Consider the following 20,139-nt stretch of genomic DNA (forward strand, 5'->3'; position numbering starts at 1 on the left):
CCACCACCCTGTCCTGTCTTGCTCCAGCGTGTACATCCAGTGTCAGATGACAAAAAGTCTGCAGTCCACTTTATTTTTTTAAGGCTTGCCACACATGAGACGACTTTTAGATCTTTTTGGATCAAACACGCTAGATGATTCCATAAGACTGCTTTCCCACGCACTTAGGGCCTGATCTACTAAGATCCCAAATAACGAGCGCTAATTTGTGTGTGCAAATAATAATTTTGCACGCGTTATTTCTGGGCGTGTTGCGGGTGATCTACTAAGACTGCGTGCGCAAATGATAACGAGTGCAAAAGTGGTGTGGACCGCCCTATTTTAATGAGGATTTTACGTGTGCTATCGGCTTTCACCATAGAGAGTTTGAGAGAGCAGAGTGGTCTTAAGTGATAAATGAAGTTTGAAGTCATGGAGTTGGAGGTCTTTGTGGAGGAGGGAAATAAACACATCGGTGAACTCCAGCAGAGACATCTCAGCGTTAGAAACACGATTTTGGAGGCCATCTGTGAAAAGGTGAATGATGTGAGAAAAAAACAGAAGATCTGCCGATGAAATAAACACATCTACTCTACTCCAAAACTCAATCAGTGTTTTGATGGAGTTTAGAGAGCGATTTGATGAGGCTTAGTCTGCCACTCTTGCTCAAGAAAAGTTAGGCGTCACTTGGATGAAGACAGTCGCCTCACTGTCCCAGGGAGCAACTTTCAGGTGAACGTTTTTAATGCCTGATATCATCATCCAGCAACTGTCCCAAAGATTCACCAGCTTAAATGGAACTGGGAACATGTTTGAGTCAATTCACCCCAACACACTGCTGCAAGCATGAGATGAGGAGTTACGCAGAGCTGCCTGGCGCAGCTCAGTGAGCGCTCATTCTCCAAGTTAAAACTAACTAACAACCCCTTGATGAGCACGATGGGACAGAATAGACTGAGTGGACATGTCATGTTATCTATTGAGAATGACAGATCAAAGAAAATGGACATACAGTGCATCGTGGACAAGTCCGCGGAGCTTAAGGCTCGTCCAAACAGTGGTGAGTAGGCCGAGTACTTCATGTTGATTTTGTGTTTGTATGTGAACATGTGGGCCGCTGTGCCAATTTTACTAAACTTTCTATCTGTTGATACAGTGACCTACTGTGCTCTCATTATATGAAAAAGTTAAAGTGGGTGTCAGAATGATGCGGTCGCTATCCGTGGTGCTGAACTGCTTTGAATTTGTGTTGTTTTATTATTATTATTTTGTTATCTTGGTTTGATTGACTAAAACATTTAGTAATGCTTGTAAGCCCAGCTTTTGCGGGCATGTTGTAAAGTTATGATGAGCTTTACAGTGACCGCAGCCATGTGTGCGTAACGCTGTGCCAGTTTGCACCTGCCTTTCAAACGTGCTAAATATAGAAGCAAATACAGCGCCCGCTATCTGCTTCAGGTTTGATAGATCACATTACATGTGCTAAATGATTACATTTGCATCTCCTCCTCCCAGTATTTTGCGCGTCCTGATGATCTACATGTATTCTGCATATTCATGAAGGCAAACACGCTAAATGATTTGCGAGTGCTATTTTGCTCATTTGGAAGATGCAACCCTCGGTGCTCCCGGTTAGTACGTCAGCTTTGCGCGCGCTATCAAGTTAGCACTTGTTTTTATACACGCAAACCTTTAGTAGATCGGGCCCTTAATGATTGTGGGAACAGTTTCACAGTTGCAATTCCACAGACATGAGAAACTCACATAATCAAACATGACTTCAGAAGAAAAACAAACATGGAAGACATGGAAGACTCTGTTTTGCAGAGAAAGACGTTGGCTGCCATGTTTGTTAGTTGTAAAGGTACACAACATCCGGTTGGTGATGCTTCCCAGTCTGCTCCTCTGATTGGTTTATGCAGGTATTCCGTTGGAGGTAGTCTGACCTACAATCGTAAATATCAAACTTGTTTCATATTTATGTTCCAAAGGTCAAGGAGGCTCAGATTCGGTCAGGAGCAGTAAGATAGTCTCATTGACACCAAACACCTGAGGATTGTCTGGACAAATAATCAGTTATACAAGCCTCGAATCAGGTCACGCCTCCAATCATTGGGGTTGGCCAATCAGGCCCTAAATCTGGCCCTAAAATCATCTAGTGTGTGGCCATACTAAAGCCAGTTGCAAAGATGCATCCAAACAGAACGGACTTTCTCAGCATCTGCATAAGAAAACCAAAGTTCTGCTGCAGCAGAAACAACTAAGCAACAAAGATGTTTGAGACTGATTCCTGTACAGTGTCACTGAAAGCAGCTTCACTACAGTTCACACTACACAGCTATAACTCCATTCATTGTATCCAACGATACGCTGAGAAAGCTTCTGTTATTTCTCTGCACTGCAGTAACTTGATGATCAGAGCCAGAATAATAAAACATGTCTGCTGCCTTTTGTGCAGGCTTCTGAGCTCTAATTAAACAGAGCTTTTCACCTGATTCAGACTGAACACAAACATCCTGTAGAAAATTCACACTCTGCTATCTGTCCATCAGCTTCACATGCTCACACATACAGAGGGAGAGAGGGAGCTGTACAGCTGTAGCATGCACACATGAGTGGATTTATAGCCTGTTGTTATAGCCCAGTTTAATTAAAATGTTCAGGCTGCTCAGGCTCCAATTAGAATAAATCCACTTTAGTATGTCTGATGATGACTTATTAACTTTTCAGCTCCCAGTTAATTAAAAATCAGAATCATCAGTGCAGCTCATCTTACCTGAAACTGAAGCTATAATATCAGCTCTGATTTAAATGTTGGTCTCTAATCTTCTCAGAGTCCCATTGTTTATGTTCTCACTGCATCACATGGATATGTGCTGCAATAACCATCCTGAGAAATGCAATCTAAATGATACTTCAACATACATCTTAACTGCAGTCATATTTCTACGTGAAAGCTACGCTGTAGCATACCACGTAGGTTTGCATAACCCTGTTACAACGCAGAAGACTGCACACGTCGTCTGACATGCACCTCCTCAAAAATGTAGCTGCGCGTCACTAGTTGCAGAATGATCAACTGCTGCTCATCATTTATCAGCTCCAACTCCAACATAATACAGTAGCAACCAGGTGGAGTATTGCAGAGTGATGTGGACAGTCAAACGTACAAGCATGTATAGCTCCTGGTGGCATCAATGGCCACTGTGGTTTAGTTACAATGAAGAGTCAATGCAGAAGTAAAAACCAAGATTTACTCTTAAGACTGCTGGCATGATTTGCAACCAAAGACTTTTCCTTTGGACACACACACATGTCTCTCACACAGACACACCAAATACCATTTATTTCATGAACCACTTAGCTTTCATGCAGCAGTCCAGCAGCCTGGATTCAACTCATTTTGGGTTTGATACACTAATTTGAATTCTGCTTTCCCTCTGATAGTTTTATTGTTTCATCCTAATAATAGGGACGTGATTCACTGAGTGTTGTTGAAAGAAGATGGTTGTATCTCTGCCAACTTGAGGTGGGGAGGCAACAATACCTCTCCCACTTTTATTGTTAAAACTTGTCCATCTTTCTTCTCTTAGCAGCGTTTGGTGATAGATTTATCGATAAAGCCCAACACATTTTTTAACAACGATTCTTTCAGGCTTTAAATGCCTGTGCTGAGAGAGTGGAACAGTGGATATAGAGGACACCAGGAGGAGAGGGTGGGGGCTGTTATGCTGCAAAGGATGGCAGGCTGGACTTGAACCCAGACTGCCTGATGTAATGCCCGGCCTTTAAAGCTTCATGCAGAGTGAGAGTGTAAAAGTTTAGGAAGATCTTTTGGGGGAAAAAACTAGAGAAGCAGTTCTTGCATGCTGTGAGTAGTCTGCATAAGTTTTAAAGGGGATTGTTGTTTTTGTATTTTAAGTGGGGTCGTATGAAGTGCTTGTTAGTAGTAAGTGTATTACCCATATGCCATTCAGCTCAGACCCCTTGTTGATTAACCAGGTAGAACTATGGCATGAAAGCTAGGCTATCAACTACAGCAGACATCAGGGAGCTATATGAAAGGTTTGATGATGGAAAGGTTACTTTCATAATTTTAGAGAAAAATCTTTAAAGATAAAGTGTATCTCCAGACATCTAATGTTAGTCAGACATATTCACTACCAATCAATCAATCAATCAATCAATCAATCAATCAATCAATCAATCAATCAATCAATCAATCAATCAATCAACCAACCAACCAACCAACCAATCAATCAATCAATCAATCAATCAATCAATCAACCAACCAACCAACCAACCAACCAACCAACCAACCAACCAATCAATCAATCAATCAATCAATCAATCAATCAATCAATCAAACTTTATTTATATAGCACCTTTCATACAAATCAAATGCAACCCAAAGTGCTTTACAGCGACACATCACGATGACTGTCTGTTGTCTCACACATTGGCACACAATGTGGGGTCAATAAAGTAATACTCTACTACTCTATTGAGGGGGTGTTTGTCTGTCAGACACTCTGTCTCTGAATTGTTTCAGTTCTGTTTCAGTTCAGTTCCTTGGTCGAAACAGATGGCTGTCTAACATGAGTCTGGTTCTGCTCGAGGTTTCTGCCTGTTAAAGGAAGTTTGTCCTCGCTGCTGTAACTAGCTAAAAACTGCAAGGTGCAATGCTCATGGTGGATTAAGATGAGATCAGATAGAGTCCTGTCAGTAAGAGGGGACTGGATCGTATCCTGTCTTGAAGTTGGGTCTCTGTTCATAATTTGACATAGAGTGGTCTAGATCTGCTCTGTTTGTAAAAGCTTCTTGAGATAACATTGTGTTGTGATTTGGCGCTATACAAATAAAGATTGATAGATTGATTGATTCTGTTTAAACATCCGTTTTTATCCTCCTGCAGCTGCTGAAGAAACTTTCCAGAGTGCTTTACAACATTGTGGTTCTGTTTATTCCCTGGGAAGTGAGGATCAAGAAAATCGAAAGTAAGTGTCCTTTACAGAATCAATTGAGGATCCCAAAATGATTTAATTGGTCATCATGTCCAGGGATGTAGTGAAAGATCAGCCCCTGCGGTCAGCGTATATAGTGTGTTTTTCATGTGTATTCTCAGCAGATGTGTGTCTAACATGAGTCTGGTTCTGATCGAGGTTTCTGCCTGTTAAAGGAAGTTTGTTCTGACACTTCTAAATGCTGCAAAGATAAGATCTTACCTCACCTTGATGTTGTAAACATCATAAATAAGAGTATGATCTAGATCTGCTCCTTTATTAAAGTGTCTTGAGATAATATTTGTGATGAAATTGCACTTTATTAATAAAAACAAAGATAACGATTATTATGGTCATTCTGTATCAGTTTCAGCTGGACCTTTCAGGGCACAAATAAATGAACTAAATGTGTTTATGTGTAGTGATCGTAACATCTCTCTCTGCTTTGTTGAGGTCACTTTGGGTCAGGTGTGGCCTCTTACTTCATCTTCCTCCGCTGGCTGTTTGGGATCAACATTGTTTTAACCGTCTTCACTGGAGCCTTCATCGTCTTGCCAGAGGTCAGCAACTCTCTCACACTGTACACTAAACTGTAATCTGTGTTTACATAATGCATAAGCAACCAGCTCTCACTTTAAACTCGTCACAGCCTGGTGGGTTGATAAAATAAACAACACACATTTTATTCTCTTTTCGTCTATTTCTTTGTGACCTATACGCCAGTAAAGGCAATTTTTTGTGCAAAGAAAAAGATCAAAATGAGACAGACATCTAGATACAAACTGTACAGGTGGAACTAAAAGGAACTCCTCATAAGGAGAGTCCAGTTAACACTGAAAAGCTTCTGCTCATTTAGCCCAGTGATTTTAAAACTCTGCTCAGCTTCCACCACAAACACAATCTCATTCTGTTGGAAACATTTGTTGATCATGTAATCATCCAGCCAAAGAACCAATCTTTGTTACTGTTGCAGTACACATACACTTAAGTGTTGAGGTTCATGGTCATACCTGTGTTGAGATCTGTTGCCCCACATGTCATTGTTGTAAGTGAAAATGGTAGCTATGGACAAAGATAACCCCACTTTTCAAATTCACCAGCTGACATGAAACAAATGTAGTGCAGCCAACGCTGTAAAGAATGATGGAATAACTGCAAAAAGTCAAAACTAAGCCTTTCTTTTTGTCTTATTTCAAGTAAAAAAAAAAAAGTATTAGACTTATCTTAAGCCACATTAATCTGGCTAGTCCAGAAAAATTTTTTTTTTAAATATATTTTAAGTAGTAAAAGTATTCTGCCTATGAAATAAAAAAATGTGGTTCTTTGTTTCTTGAATTAAGACAATGTTCTTATTTGAAAAAACTCAACTCTTCTATTAAGACACTTGATGGGATTTTTTCTTAATTCATTGAAAGATTTTGCAGATGAAAAAACGCCTTCTTAGTTTTGGATTTTTGCAGTTTTCCGACGCAAACACTAGATCTTAAATCGATTTTTGGTCACTAATGTGAAAACTTAAAAACCCCTTCATGCTCTCAAGTGCAGTCACTACTGATTTATTCAGAATGTAGATCTATCTGGTCTTTTCTGTGAGGGTTATGGATTGTATCAAGGTTGTAATTCAATGATTCAATTCTTGACCTCTCAGCCTCTGTGAGTATACCGATAATATATTCATATGAGCAGATCAGGAGACCTCTAATCTCATGTTTCTACTGCAGCTTCAGTTCAACCAGCAGGAGAACAATCTATAGAAGAGAGAGGACAAAGAGGCAACACTTTAAATTTATGTCAGTCACTGACACTCAGACACAAGCAATTTCCACAGACATGACTTCTCCCCTCACTTACTGAGCTAATCTCCATTTATCTCTGTCTCCTCCATCAAGGACTAACCTTCAGTGTCCCCCTCTGCTCAGTGTTTAATATTACCTCATATCAAACATCATAGATGATCTGTCTGCGCCTGTAAATTCTTTGACTGAAGATAGAATGTCGTAAATTTGCCTCCTTTTCATTGTAACACTGAACACACACGTCTTCACAAAGCTATGCATTAAAACGCCAAAAGATGGAAATTCAGGGGTGACATTTTTCTGAGACCAAAATGAGTAGAGGCGATAACAGCCAGTCTGGTTTGGTCCAAAGTAAAAACAAATCAACAGTTAACATTTGTAAACTGATGCCAAACATGTTTGTGTTTGATATATCTTTACAAATGAAAGGTTAGTCTTTTTTCTGCCAATAAGTTCTCTGCAGCAGTCTGAAGGTAGCCTAAACACACCTATGGTTGAGGAGTAATTGTATTTTTGAACTTTGTGTATAATGGTCTTTGATATTTTATATCACAATGCATTGAGAACCTCTCTGTTTGTGTTTACTAGCTGCTGGCTGGAGCTCCATTTGGCACAACAAGGAGTAAAACAATCCCCAAGGAGCACCTGGCATCAGCCCAGGACCTGGACACCATCTGGTCTCTCGGGGCAAGCCTCTTTCCTGTTACTGTTCTGTTAATAGCACATTACTCACAGATACAGATAGAACAGATCACTTTAGTCCCATGGGTTATATAAGCTAATGGTTCAGTTTGTTCATTAATCTGTTAGGGTAATAAATGTATGAATCTGTTTTCCAAGGGGTCATATTTAAAGAGCTACCCAAACTTAAAGTCTGTCTTTGTTTGAACTCCAAGTTAAAACATTTAAAATGTTACGTACTGAATGCCTGAAAAAGCCTGTTACATTTTAACACCAATGGCTTTGAGAGAAGATGAGGAAGGCCTGGGCAGCGTGAATTATACAATCAAAATACAGGATTTGTTTCTATAGTGGTTTCAGTATATTGTTCAGGACCTGGTAAGTGTTTGATAAGATCCTTCGAGCAGATTCAACACTGAAGTGACATCCTCATGTTGCATCAGATGTGGTCAATTCAAACGAAAAGTTGTTTGCCACCATCCAAGATACCCTGTTGCACAGCTGTGCCGATCCTAACTCAGTAACAAACTTGGCTCTGATCAGCCTTGATGGATAAAAGCAGCAGTAAAGCTGATCCAGACACTGTTTCTGCAAAATTAATTGAGATGCGTGCCACAAGCCATCTCTGTATAACTAAAGTCAGGGCTGTGTCCACATCCCTGGCACAATGTCAGATATGTTACCAGTGTGTGTTGGCCTCTGTCAAAATTGCACCTTGTCACAAATCCTGTTGGTGATCTTCATGATCAGGTCCTCAAGGTGCAGCTGGGGGGAGGAGGGTTTCTGGCTTGACAGCCTCAGAATATCACCTCTGCTTTTTGCGGATGATGTGGTTCTGTTGGCTTTTTTGGGCTGGGATCTCCAGCAAGCATTGGAACTGTTTGCAGCTGACCCTCATCCGTGGTCCTGAGCTTTGTTTAGTGACCGAAAGAAGGTGATTGCAGATCCGAGTTTCCTCTGAAGGGTGGTCGGGCTCAGGCTTAGAGATTGCCTCTTGGGTGCCTCTCTTTGGGGGTTTCTGGGCACGTCCAACTAATAGGAGACTCAAGGATCGACCCAGAACACTGGCATGGGAACTCTTTGGAACGCCCCAAGAGGAGCTGCTGAGAGAAGAAGAAGGGATGTTTAGGCCAACTTGCCTAGCCTGCTGACATGCCGTTGTTGCCATCAACACAAGCAGTACAGCATTTGACTTTCCTAAAAGTCTTGAGGTCGAATATATTCAACCAGCAACAATAATCACTAAATGATCATGATGTTAGGAGGCGACACTATCGACCGTTCTGAACAAAGCTCAATGACTCTTTCATTGCTCTTTTGTTAAGTGCATTATCTTCATTCTACAGATGTTGATTCATTATCATCATGAACTACACCTCTGTGTGTTTGTTTTGAAAATGTGGTTTCATGTGTGTGTCATCTCCACAGGGTTACCTGCAGTACTCTGTGTTGTTCTACGGTTACTACGGCAGAGACAGGAATATCGGCATCGGGTACCGTTTGCCTCTCGCCTACTTCCTGGTGGGGATGGCTGTCTTTGCCTACAGTTTCATCATTGTGTTAAGAAAGTAATCACTTTAATACCTACATCTCATACCACGTCGTACAGATGATCTATTAATGTGATGTTACCTGTGCAGTGATGTTGATGGAGTCACTATATTGAGGTTTTTAATGTAATGAGTCCCCAGGTGATGATCTGATTATGTCTCTGGGATACTGCACGATTCCTCAATTAATTCTTGATTGTTTGAGCATCTGTGGCGTCCTATGCCACTTAGGACAGAAGTGTCTGCTGAATGATATTGTTTGTACCTGCAGGACAAGACTGGGAAAGGCATGAGATATACCAATTTGTACACGGGAACTATAAAAATCCACATAATATTTGATGTTTTGATATTAATATCATTATCATTAGGAGTAGGAGCAGCACAAGAATGTAATAATGATAGGCATTAAAGTTGGTCCCTCATGCAAGCTACATCTGATATAACCAAGCACTATATGTGCATTTTGAGTGTCGGCAATCAATGAATCAGTCCAACAACAAACAATGAAGACACATCTTTAGTTCAGCCCCTGAACCTGTCTGTGTTGTTAGAATTAAATTGAACACCTTGCTAGAAATGACCAACTGACAAGATCCCAAAGCAGGTGACGGCGTGGAGTTACACTTTAATTCAGCTAACATTAGCATTGCTAGCAAATTAGCTTGTGGAAATTATTGAAGCTACTTTATGTAATGTGCTTTTTCTAGCGCAAGTATGATCATTTATGCTCCCTCTATCATTGTAACAGTAACAAGAGTACATTAGCTGCAGCACCCAAAAAAGTTTTAGACAGGTAGCATTAATCTCTCCTTCATAGAGTTTCCACCCGTCCCATTTTCCCCAGAATTGTTCTCTTTTTTCACCAGCTGTCCCGGGAAAATACAAATCTCTCTCACGACACAATTTGTCCCGTTTTTTGGGGGAAAATACAAAAAACCTCATTTGATTTCCTTCGTTCTGCAGTCTAGAAAGTTCCCCCGTGCTTCTGCAGACATTTGAAATTGTCCCTGTTTTCTTCCTGTCTATGTGTACATCACACACGCGCGCCCTAGTGCTCAAAGCAGCTCAAGCAGGGAGGGAAACTTGACTGCAGAGAGACAGCAAGCTGAATTGACCAACGTACTCATAGGTCTTCTTTTCACCAACTTTTGGCGTCTCCATTTGAAATGGGAGGAGAGACGACTAACGAGGAAGGAGATGGAGCAAATACATGCAAGACACCAGCACCAAATAAAACCATATACTAGTTACAATCCTGACTGGGCGACACTGTCAGAGTGTGAATAAACCATATACTAGTTACAATCCTGACTGGGAGACACTGTCTGAGTTTGAATAAACAATATACTAGTTACAATCCTGACTGGGTGACACTGTCAGAGTGTGAATAAACCATATACTAGTTACAATCCTGACTGGGTGACACTGTCAGATTGTGAATAAACCATATACTAGTTACAATCCTGACTGGGAGACACTGTCAGAGTGTGAATAAACCATATACTAGTTACAATCCTGACTGGGAGACACTGTCTGAGTTTGAATAAACAATATACTAGTTACAATCCTGACTGGGTGACACTGTCAGAGTGTGAATAAACCATATACTAGTTACAATCCTGACTGGGTGACACTGTCAGATTGTGAATAAACCATATACTAGTTACAATCCTGACTGGGAGACACTGTCAGAGTTTGAATAAACCATATACTAGTTACAATCCTGACTGGGAGACACTGTCAGAGTTTGAATAAACCATATACTAGTTACAATCCTGACTGGGAGACACTGTCAGAGTTTGAATAAACCATATACTAGTTACAATCCTGACTGGGTGACACTGTCAGAGTGTGAATAAACCATATACTAGTTACAATCCTGACTGGGTGACACTGTCAGAGTTTGAATAAACCATATACTAGTTACAATCCTGACTGGGCGACACTGTCAGAGTGTGAATAAACCATATACTAGTTACAATCCTGACTGGGCGACCCTGTCAGAGTGTGAATAAACCACATACTAGTTACAATCCTGACTGGACGACACTGTCAGAGTGTGAATAAACCACATACTAGTTACAATCCTGACTGGGTGACACTGTCAGAGTTTGAATAAACCACATACTAGTTACAATCTTGACTGGGCAACACTGTCAGAGTGTGAATAAACCATATACTAGTTACAATCCTGACCAGGCGACACTGTCAGAGTGTGAATAAACCATATACTAGTTACAATCCTGACCAGGCGACACTGTCAGAGTGTGAATAAACCATATACTAGTTACAATCCTGACTGGGTGACACTGTCAGAGTGTGAATAAACCACATACTAGTTACAATCCTGACTGGGCGACACTGTCAGAGTGTGAATAAACCACATACTAGTTACAATCCTGACTGGACGACACTGTCAGAGTGTGAATAAACCACATACTAGTTACAATCCTGACTGGGTGACACTGTCAGAGTTTGAATAAACCACATACTAGTTACAATCTTGACTGGGCGACACTGTCAGAGTTTGAATAAACCATATACTAGTTACAATCTTGACTGGGCGACACTGTCAGAGTGTGAATAAACCACATACTAGTTACAATCCTGACTGGGTGACACTGTCAGAGTGTGAATAAACCATATACTAGTTACAATCCTGACTGGGAGACACTGTCAGAGTTTGAATAAACCATATACTAGTTACAATCCTGACTGGGCGACACTGTCAGAGTGTGAATAAACCATATACTAGTTACAATCCTGACTGGGTGACACTGTCAGAGTGTGAATAAACCATATACTAGTTACAATCCTGACTGGGAGACACTGTCAGAGTTTGAATAAACCATATACTAGTTACAATCCTGACTGGGAGACACTGTCAGAGTTTGAATAAACCATATACTAGTTACAATCCTGACTGGGTGACACTGTCAGAGTGTGAATAAACCATATACTAGTTACAATCCTGACTGGGTGACACTGTCAGAGTTTGAATGGGCACAGTCGATCCAGGGAGTCTATTTTTCCGCCACATGCGTTTTGTGTCCGGCTAAAATCTCTGTAAAATATGAAGTGAAAAACTCATTGGAAATCCACGCTAAAACAAAGAAGCATCAAGCTGTGGAATCAAACAAACAAAAACAGGCAGCCATTGCAACTTTTATGACGGAAAAGGTTCACCAGAAGAAGACAAGATTGCAGCGGCAGAGCTTACCAGTGTCCTGTGTCCGGATTTTAAGTTTATTTGGTCAGTCTGAACTGGTAATAGTGGCCGAACAATTGGTCGAGTGTCCCTTTTTTTCACAAATCCAAAGTGGCAACCCTATTCCTTCAGATCGGTTTGTGTTTAACATGTTCTGGTTCATGAGTTTACATCATAAATGTAACTTTGAGTTCCTTATAGTTTTTTTTTTAACCTGCCCAGGGGGAGAATCTCACTCCAAACCACAGAGTTACTTTTCGTCAACTGTTAGCATCATGAATATGTTTCTATGTGAAGTTATGTGATTGAATCATATCTCTCGCTGCAGAATGGCCAAGAACTCTCGTCTGAGCCTGGCCAGTGCGTCAGATGAGAACTTCACTTTCTGCTGGAGGGTTTTCTGTGCCTGGGATTACTTGATAGGAAACCCGGAGGCAGCAGAGAGCAAAGGAGCTGCCATCGTCAACAACATCAGGGTCAGAGACACGCATGGCCCGCTGCATCAATGTTACACTTACACATCATTTTATTCACTATCAGAGCAAGGAAATGTCTTTTTGTAATACTTTTCATGCAAACAATGTTATAAACTATCCAAAGTCATCATAGCAAATGTGTTTCTGCACAGGAAGCCATCGTGGAGGAGCAGGAAAAAAGAAGGATACCAGTCTGTAGGTTTTTTCATTTTTGTTTCTTTGTTTCTTTCATATTGTTTACTTCTGGGAAATAATATGCTATGGTAAGAAATCATGGTTGGGGTTTTAACAAGTACAAACATAAGTTATGGGCCTCATGTACTGACTGTACTGGATGTTCCTGTCATGTTCTAACATAATTTCAGGTTTGAAGAAATCATCCCTGACTGAATAAATCAGGAATCAAACTCGTGTCTCTGGACTGAAGTTCTGTTCACCCTGTCCTGCTGTCTCCTCAGGGCCGTCCTGATCAGTCTACGTATCTTAGCCAACATCCTGGTGCTGCTGTCGCTGGCTGGCAGCATCTACATCATCTACTTTGTGGTGGACCGCTCTCAGAAACTGGAGCAGGAGAAGCCGGAGCTGACCCTGTGGGAGAAGAATGAGGTAGCAGAGCAGAACATGCTCATCCTCATCATCATTAGTTTGACTGGATTAGCTAACATATGAAACCGTTTCAGGAATCAATGACAGAGCAGAGCTGCAGTGACAGCTCTTCAGTTCATACATCACACAGGCTGTAATGCAGTCCCACAGTTTGACAACAAAACCCTTCATGTGTCATTAACTGATTAACAGAACTAGATTTGATCACACTTCTTATATCAACTGGAGTTAAAGAGGAGCTGTAAATACAGATTTATGTCTGTTTGATTTGGCCATTAGGTATAAATCTGTGCCTGCAGGTAGTGGGCCCATAAGGTAGTGGATTGGGTCGGGGAGTCAATCATTACCAGAAAAAGATTTCATGTATCTCTGGGTTTTGTTCACTAGTGAGAGTAAAGTGGATCAGGAGATTGACAGATGTGTCAGTACAGCATCAGCACTAATATGTTGTAAAGAACCTTCTTGGTTTAGAGGGAACTGAGCCCGAAGGGGAAGCTTTCGTCTGTTGGTAACTTTGTTCCAATCCTCCACTGTGGTCATTAGCTTTAGGTAGTGACTGAAGGAATCTCTGCAAAAACTCAAAATCTTACCGAGTGAAATTGTCTGATTTTTATTCAAAATATCTTCTCCCACTTGATTTAAGATAAATGTACTTAACAAGTAACATTTGAGCGAGATAGAGGGACTTGTTTTAAGACATCTTAAATATATTGTTAAGTCAAACAATCTTGAAATGATCTTGTTTTGAGTTGTAATTTAGAAGAAACAAGGTTTATTTAACATTTCAGACATTTTTCAAGCTGAGATCTTATTTGTAGAAGATGGATAATCTTGATTTAAGACAAACACTTTACCTGATTTAAGTAAATGCATTTTATTGAAGAATCTATCAGAAAACGGCTCCATTGATAAAAGAAAGAAAGAAAGAAAGAAAAGAAAAGTTGTTGTTTTTTAAGGGTGGGTTTACGTTTCCAGTAATCTTATTTCAAGTACAAGATGGTCTTAAATCTAAACCTACCACTACAATACAACTCAAATGAAGGTGAATATATCTCAAATGAAGAAGTTGACATGAAATGTATTAGTGCAGAAATCTTTTTTTTGAGTGAAAAAATACTAATTGTTATCATTCCTGTCGTATTCTGAGACACTTAGCTTTAAAATACTGGTACAATATTGCTTAAAATAAGTTTTCCCTGCTAATTTTAAGATCACAGTTTTCTAAATATGACGTCTTATTTTAAGAAATCTTACCAGATTTGTTTGCTTATTTTAAGGTAAAAGTACCTTGAAATAAGTTTTTTTTCCTTGTTTTTGGAGGGGCCTTTTTTTTTTTTTTTTTCCAGTGATGAGATTCAGGATAAGATAAGATCACTTTATTTGTCCCCTGTTGGGGGAAATTTCTTTTGTAACAGTAGCTTACAACACGGGAGAGGGGAATACAACAATGTACCAACATAGTTAAAATATATAATAATAGTAATAATAGCAATGACAAGGGTAAAATAAAATAAAATAAAATAAAATAAAATAAAATAAAATGAAATAAAATAAAATAGAATAAAATAGAATAAAAAAAGAATAAAATAGAATAAAAAAGAATAAAATAGAATAAAATAGAATAAAATAGAATAAAATAGAATAAAATAAAATAAAATAAAGTAAAAATAAAATAAAATATGGCAACTATTACAGATATATACACACTATGTACACTTCTATCTGATAAATAGATAAGGTAAGTTATTGCACGATAAAAAATTGCACCAGGTTATTTAAAAACAAACATACACAGTATGAAGAACAGTGCGATTCAGATAAAGTTTTATTTTAGTTTCCTCTGATAGGTGTCTAGCCTCGCCATTTGTGACAGGGTTAGGGGCTAAAGCCAATGATAAAGAGATGTTTATGTACAAGGTTTAAAGTAGTTTGACTTTCCTTCCACCAGGTGAGTGTTGTGGTTTCTCTCATCACCATGATTGCTCCTTCTGCCTTTGAGCTGGTAGCTCAGCTTGAGATGTACCACCCACGAACCTCGCTACGATTCCAGCTGGCAAGGTAACTGTCAGTCAAACATTTACAGACATTATAGTGCATCCTGGTCCTTCCCTCATCCTGAGCTCTGTGTGTGTGTGTGTGTGTTCACAGAGTGCTTGTTTTATACCTGGGGAATCTGTACAGCCTCATCATTGCCCTCCTGGATAAGGTCAACAGTATGAGCTCTGCTGTGAGTGTGTTTTATGTTCACAGCCCCATCAGTTTCTGTCATGGATTTAACTTTTTATTGCACTTCACTAACATGACCACCGCTTTGTAAATTAAAGCTACATTTATAACTGGACCCACTGTATTACATAAAACTGTGTTTCACAAATTAGACCATGTCATTTAACATAAAACAAACCATAGTAGAGTTTAAAGAATTTGATCTCACCAAGTTAAAGGGTCAACGTGAAGTGTCACGAGTATGGGTCAACGTAGTGAGGGATGAGTGGGGTTGGAATAAGTTGGGAGGAGAGATGGTTAAGGTATAGGGAGGGATGGAACGGGGTCGAGATAAGGGATGAGTCCCTTGTCATTCCTCATCTCGACCTTACTCATCCCTTATCTAGGTAAGGAGTTAAGGAGGAATGTGTAGGGGTGGAGGTTAGGAGGGATGAGTAGACGTCGAGGTAGGGAGGGATGAGTAGGGGCTAAGTAAGGGAGGGATGAGAAGGGGTCAAGGTAGGGAGGTGTGAGTAGGGGTTGAGGAAGGGAAGGATGAGTAGGGGTTGAGGAAGGCAGGGATGAGTAGGAGTTGAGGTAGGGAGGGATGAGTGGGGAGGGGGAATATGGAAGGGATTAGAAAGGGTCGAGAAAGGGAGGGATGAGAAGGGGTTGAGGAAGGGAGGGATGAGAAGGGGTCGAGGTAAGGAGGGTTGAGAATGGGTCGAGTGAGGCAGGGATGAGTAGGGGTCGAGTGAGGCAGGGACGAGTAGGGGTCGAGTGAGGCAGGGATGAGTAGGGGTCGAGTGGGGCAGGGATGACTAGGGGTCGAGTGAGGCAGGGATGAGTAGGGGTCGAGTGAGGCAGGGATGAGTAGGGGTCGAGTGGGGCAGGGATGACTAGGGGTCGAGTGAGGCAGGGACGAGTAGGGGTCGAGTGAGGCAGGGATGAGTAGGGGTCGAGTGGGGCAGGGATGACTAGGGGTCGAGTGAGGCAGGGATGAGTAGGGGTCGAGTGAGGCAGGGATGAGTAGGGGTTGAGTGAGGCAGGGATGAGTAGGGGTTGAGTGAGGCAGGGATGAGTAGGGGTCGAGTGTGGCAGGGATGAGTAGGGGTTGAGTGAGGCAGGGATGAGTAGGGGTCGAGTGAGGCAGGGATGAGTAGGGGTTGAGTGAGGCAGGGATGAGTAGGGGTTGAGTGAGGCAGGGATGAGTAGGGGTCGAGTGTGGCAGGGATGAGTAGGGGTCGAGTGAGGCAGGGATGAGTAGGGGTTGAGTGAGGCAGGGATGAGTAGGGGTCGAGTGAGGCAGGGATGAGTAGGGGTTGAGTGAGGCAGGGATGAGTAGGGGTTGAGTGAGGCAGGGATGAGTAGGGGTCGAGTGAGGCAGGGATGAGCAGGGGTTGAGTGAGGCAGGGACGAGTAGGGGTCGAGTGAGGCAGGGAGGAGTAGGGGTCGAGTGAGGCAGGGATGAGTAGGGGTTGAGTGAGGCAGGGAGGAGTAGGGGTTGAGTGAGGCAGGGATGAGTTGGGGTCGAGTGAGGCAGGGATGAGTAGGGGTTGAGTGAGGCAGGGATGAGTTGGGGTCAAGTAAGGAATGAATGAGTAGGGGTCGAGTGAGGCAGGGATGAGTAGGGGTCGAGTGGGGCAGGGATGAGTTGGGGTCAAGTAGGGAATGGATGAGTAGGGGTCGAGTGAGGCAGGGATGAGTAGGGGTCGAGTGGGGCAGGGATGAGTTGGGGTCAAGTAGGGAATGGATGAGTAGGGGTCGAGTGAGGCAGGGATGAGTAGGGGTCGAGTGGGGCAGGGATGAGTAGGGGTCGAGTGAGGCAGGGATGAGTAGGGGTCGAGTAGGGAATGGATGAGAAGGGGTCCAGTAAGGGAGGGATAAGAAGAGGTCGAGGAAGGGAGGGTTGAGAAGGGGTTGAAGAAGGATGGAAGAGAACGGGTTGAGGAAAGGAGGGATGAGAAGGGGTTGAGGTAGGAAGGGGTGACTCTCTTGTTGCTGTTGGTAAAGGGGAAGTGATGGACCCTCATATGTTTGCTCCAGATCCCTGTGATCCCAGGTAACTGGTCTGACTCCAGCTCCTTCCTGGCCACCATCTCCCAGCCTGAGGTTGACAGCCTCTCCACCCTGGTTTCAGAGCTGTCTGTCTCTGACCATCACAACAGCACCATAGCAACCATTGCCACGGTGTTGGACATCACAAACAGTGCCAGGAGCAGCTCAGGGGCGGTGTCCAATCAGACGGCAGTGTTCGAGAAGAATACCCGCTCTCAGCAGGATCCGTGCTGGGAGACTTACGTTGGGCAGGTTTGTCTGGTCTCCATTCACTTTATATTCATGTCTAATCATAAGGAACATTTCTCAAAGGTTTTTGAGAGAGTTTAGAAAAATGTTGGAAAAGTTACACAAATACTGATCAGTGTTCTCAATGAGGTCACGTTCAAACATTTTCAAAGGTGGGACCTCTTTCTTTATTTGATGTCTTGGACATGGGGTGACCAACACATCCTCCCATCCACTTAGGTGGTTTATTCCTTCTTCTCAGACCCACAGGACTAAACTGGAGGCAGCATGAAGCTTCACCTTCATGTCTTTAGACTAAGATAGGCCTGAATGCAGACTTTGAGGCATTTAGCACAAGCATATCTCTGCACAGATAGATTCTTTTGAAATGCTGGGTTCATTTGAGTAACATGCCTCCACCCTGTAGTTTGAGTAGATCATTTCACCTTCTCTGCTCCTGTCACAATCATTATGGCAGCATGATGTTGCTGTTAATGTACTTTAGAGTTCATCCTAATGAGCTGATGATGATGCACTGACTCTTTACAGGGCTGTGTCCGGGTCAGGAAGGTCTTCAATAATGCTTTCAGCAGGGGAAAGCCACAGAGGCTGCCTTCAGGCACACTCACCAGAGTTAAGGATAAGGAAAGAGCTTTATAGGGTTGGTACATATCTCAAAATCCAAAACAATACGGACAGAGCAATTTGGACCCTCATAGGATCTTTATCAGGGTATGGTGACTAAACAGAAACTAGTGAGGTTCTTTTCTAGCATCAGGCCAGTAGGCTAAAACTAGACCTACATATTGCAGAAATCAAGAAACAGAAAAAGAGCTTGAACCTTCAAGAGTATCTATCACAGTATCATCTCTGTTTTGCATCCTGTTATTGCCTTATTAGAGTCACATAAGCTGTATCCACACATGCATGACACCCCTGAACATTTCCCCAAAATCTTCAGGGTGAGCTGCATGTGCGCAATTGTTACCAGGCTTTACTCTGCCTTTTTCCTGTCAGCTCCCACTTTAAAATTCCTGCGAGGAGTTGAAGTGAATCAGTGTGTGAAGGCATCAGATAAAAGTCAGGAACATTTCACCACGAGTGGGTCAGAGTGATGAGGTTATGTGACCGGTGCAAACTTTGTGCATCTAGTAAAGCTGCTCATACTCTCCCTCCTCTGACAGGGACAACTTTACACTGAGAAGGACATGGGGGAAAAGAAACTCTGAAGTGTTCTTGAATTGTTCAGAGTGCTTCTGTAAAAAAGAGCTGTTTACTATGATCTGAATGTGTTTCCTAATGACCAAAGTGCTTTTACTGTCTGTCTTATATTAAATATCAAAGAAGCTGTAAAATGGTGAGATTCAGAGACATTGACAATGAGCACAAAGAACAGATGTCCTTGAATGAATCATACAAAAGGAACTGGTGCTGAGCAGAGCTGATGGTGTGTGTGGTGTGTCTCCAGGAGATGCTGAAGCTGTCCATCATTGACATGATCTTCACCGTGGCCAGTATCCTGCTCATCGACTTCATCAGAGGTCTGGTTGTTCGCTACCTGAGTGACTGCTGCTGCTGGGATTTAGAGAGCAAGTTTGTAAGTTAAACACAGGAGCAGTTTTCAGTTTTAAAATTGTCAAACGGTCCAGTGCACTGGAAAAAATGTCCCTCCAAAAACAAGGGAAAAAAAACGTATTTCAAGGTACTTTTACCTTGAAATAAGCAAAAAATTTGCCAATAGAAGAAGTGAAAATTTGTTTGGTAAGATTTCTTAAAATAAGACGTAATATTTAGAAAACTGTGATCTTAAAATAAGCAGGGAAAACTTATTTTAAGCAATATTTTCCCAGTATTTTAAAGCTTAGTGTCTCAGAATAAGACAGGAATGATAACAATTAGTATTTTTTCACTCAAAAAAAGATTTCTGCACTAATACATTTCATGTCAACTTCTTCATTTGAGATATATTCACCTTCATTTGAGTTGTGTTATAGCAGAGCGGCACTTCTCTAGGTTTAAGACCATCTTGTACTTGAAATAAGATGACAAAGTTTGTTTTGAGCATGTTGAGATATAATGTCTTCTCATAGTGAGCTGGATATACTAATATTCAGTCATGTTGTTTTTTAGGATAAGCCAGCTATGCTCTAAAGTAGGTGTTTCATTGTGTGCATGTAGTTTGAGGATGAATATTTTGATCTGATTTAAAGGAACAGTGTCTGAAAACTGAAACCCATCCTTAAAAACAACAACTTTTCTTTCTTTCTTTCTTTCTTTCTTTCTTTCTTTCTTTCTTTCTTTCTTTCTTTCTTTCTTTCTTTCTTTCTTTCTTTCTTTCTTTTATCA

The 20,139-nt window shown here is 41.5% G+C and overlaps 1 protein-coding gene across 1 annotated transcript in view; it reads left to right on the forward strand.

The window, feature by feature from the left end:
• Positions 1-20,139, forward strand: part of LOC117809998 (transmembrane channel-like protein 3) — a 48,535-nt gene that overhangs the window by 16,120 nt on the left and 12,276 nt on the right. The window contains 12 exon segments of the mRNA XM_034679525.1: positions 4,895-4,976; positions 5,436-5,542; positions 7,367-7,465; positions 8,888-9,027; positions 12,549-12,696; positions 12,849-12,867; positions 12,870-12,891; positions 13,155-13,302; positions 15,251-15,360; positions 15,451-15,529; positions 17,554-17,817; positions 19,262-19,390. Coding sequence (XP_034535416.1) covers positions 4,895-4,976; positions 5,436-5,542; positions 7,367-7,465; positions 8,888-9,027; positions 12,549-12,696; positions 12,849-12,867; positions 12,870-12,891; positions 13,155-13,302; positions 15,251-15,360; positions 15,451-15,529; positions 17,554-17,817; positions 19,262-19,390 — 1,347 coding nt within the window.

The sequence above is a fragment of the Notolabrus celidotus genome, chromosome 3, assembly GCF_009762535.1.
Source record: "Notolabrus celidotus isolate fNotCel1 chromosome 3, fNotCel1.pri, whole genome shotgun sequence".
Classification (NCBI taxonomy): domain Eukaryota; kingdom Metazoa; phylum Chordata; class Actinopteri; order Labriformes; family Labridae; genus Notolabrus; species Notolabrus celidotus.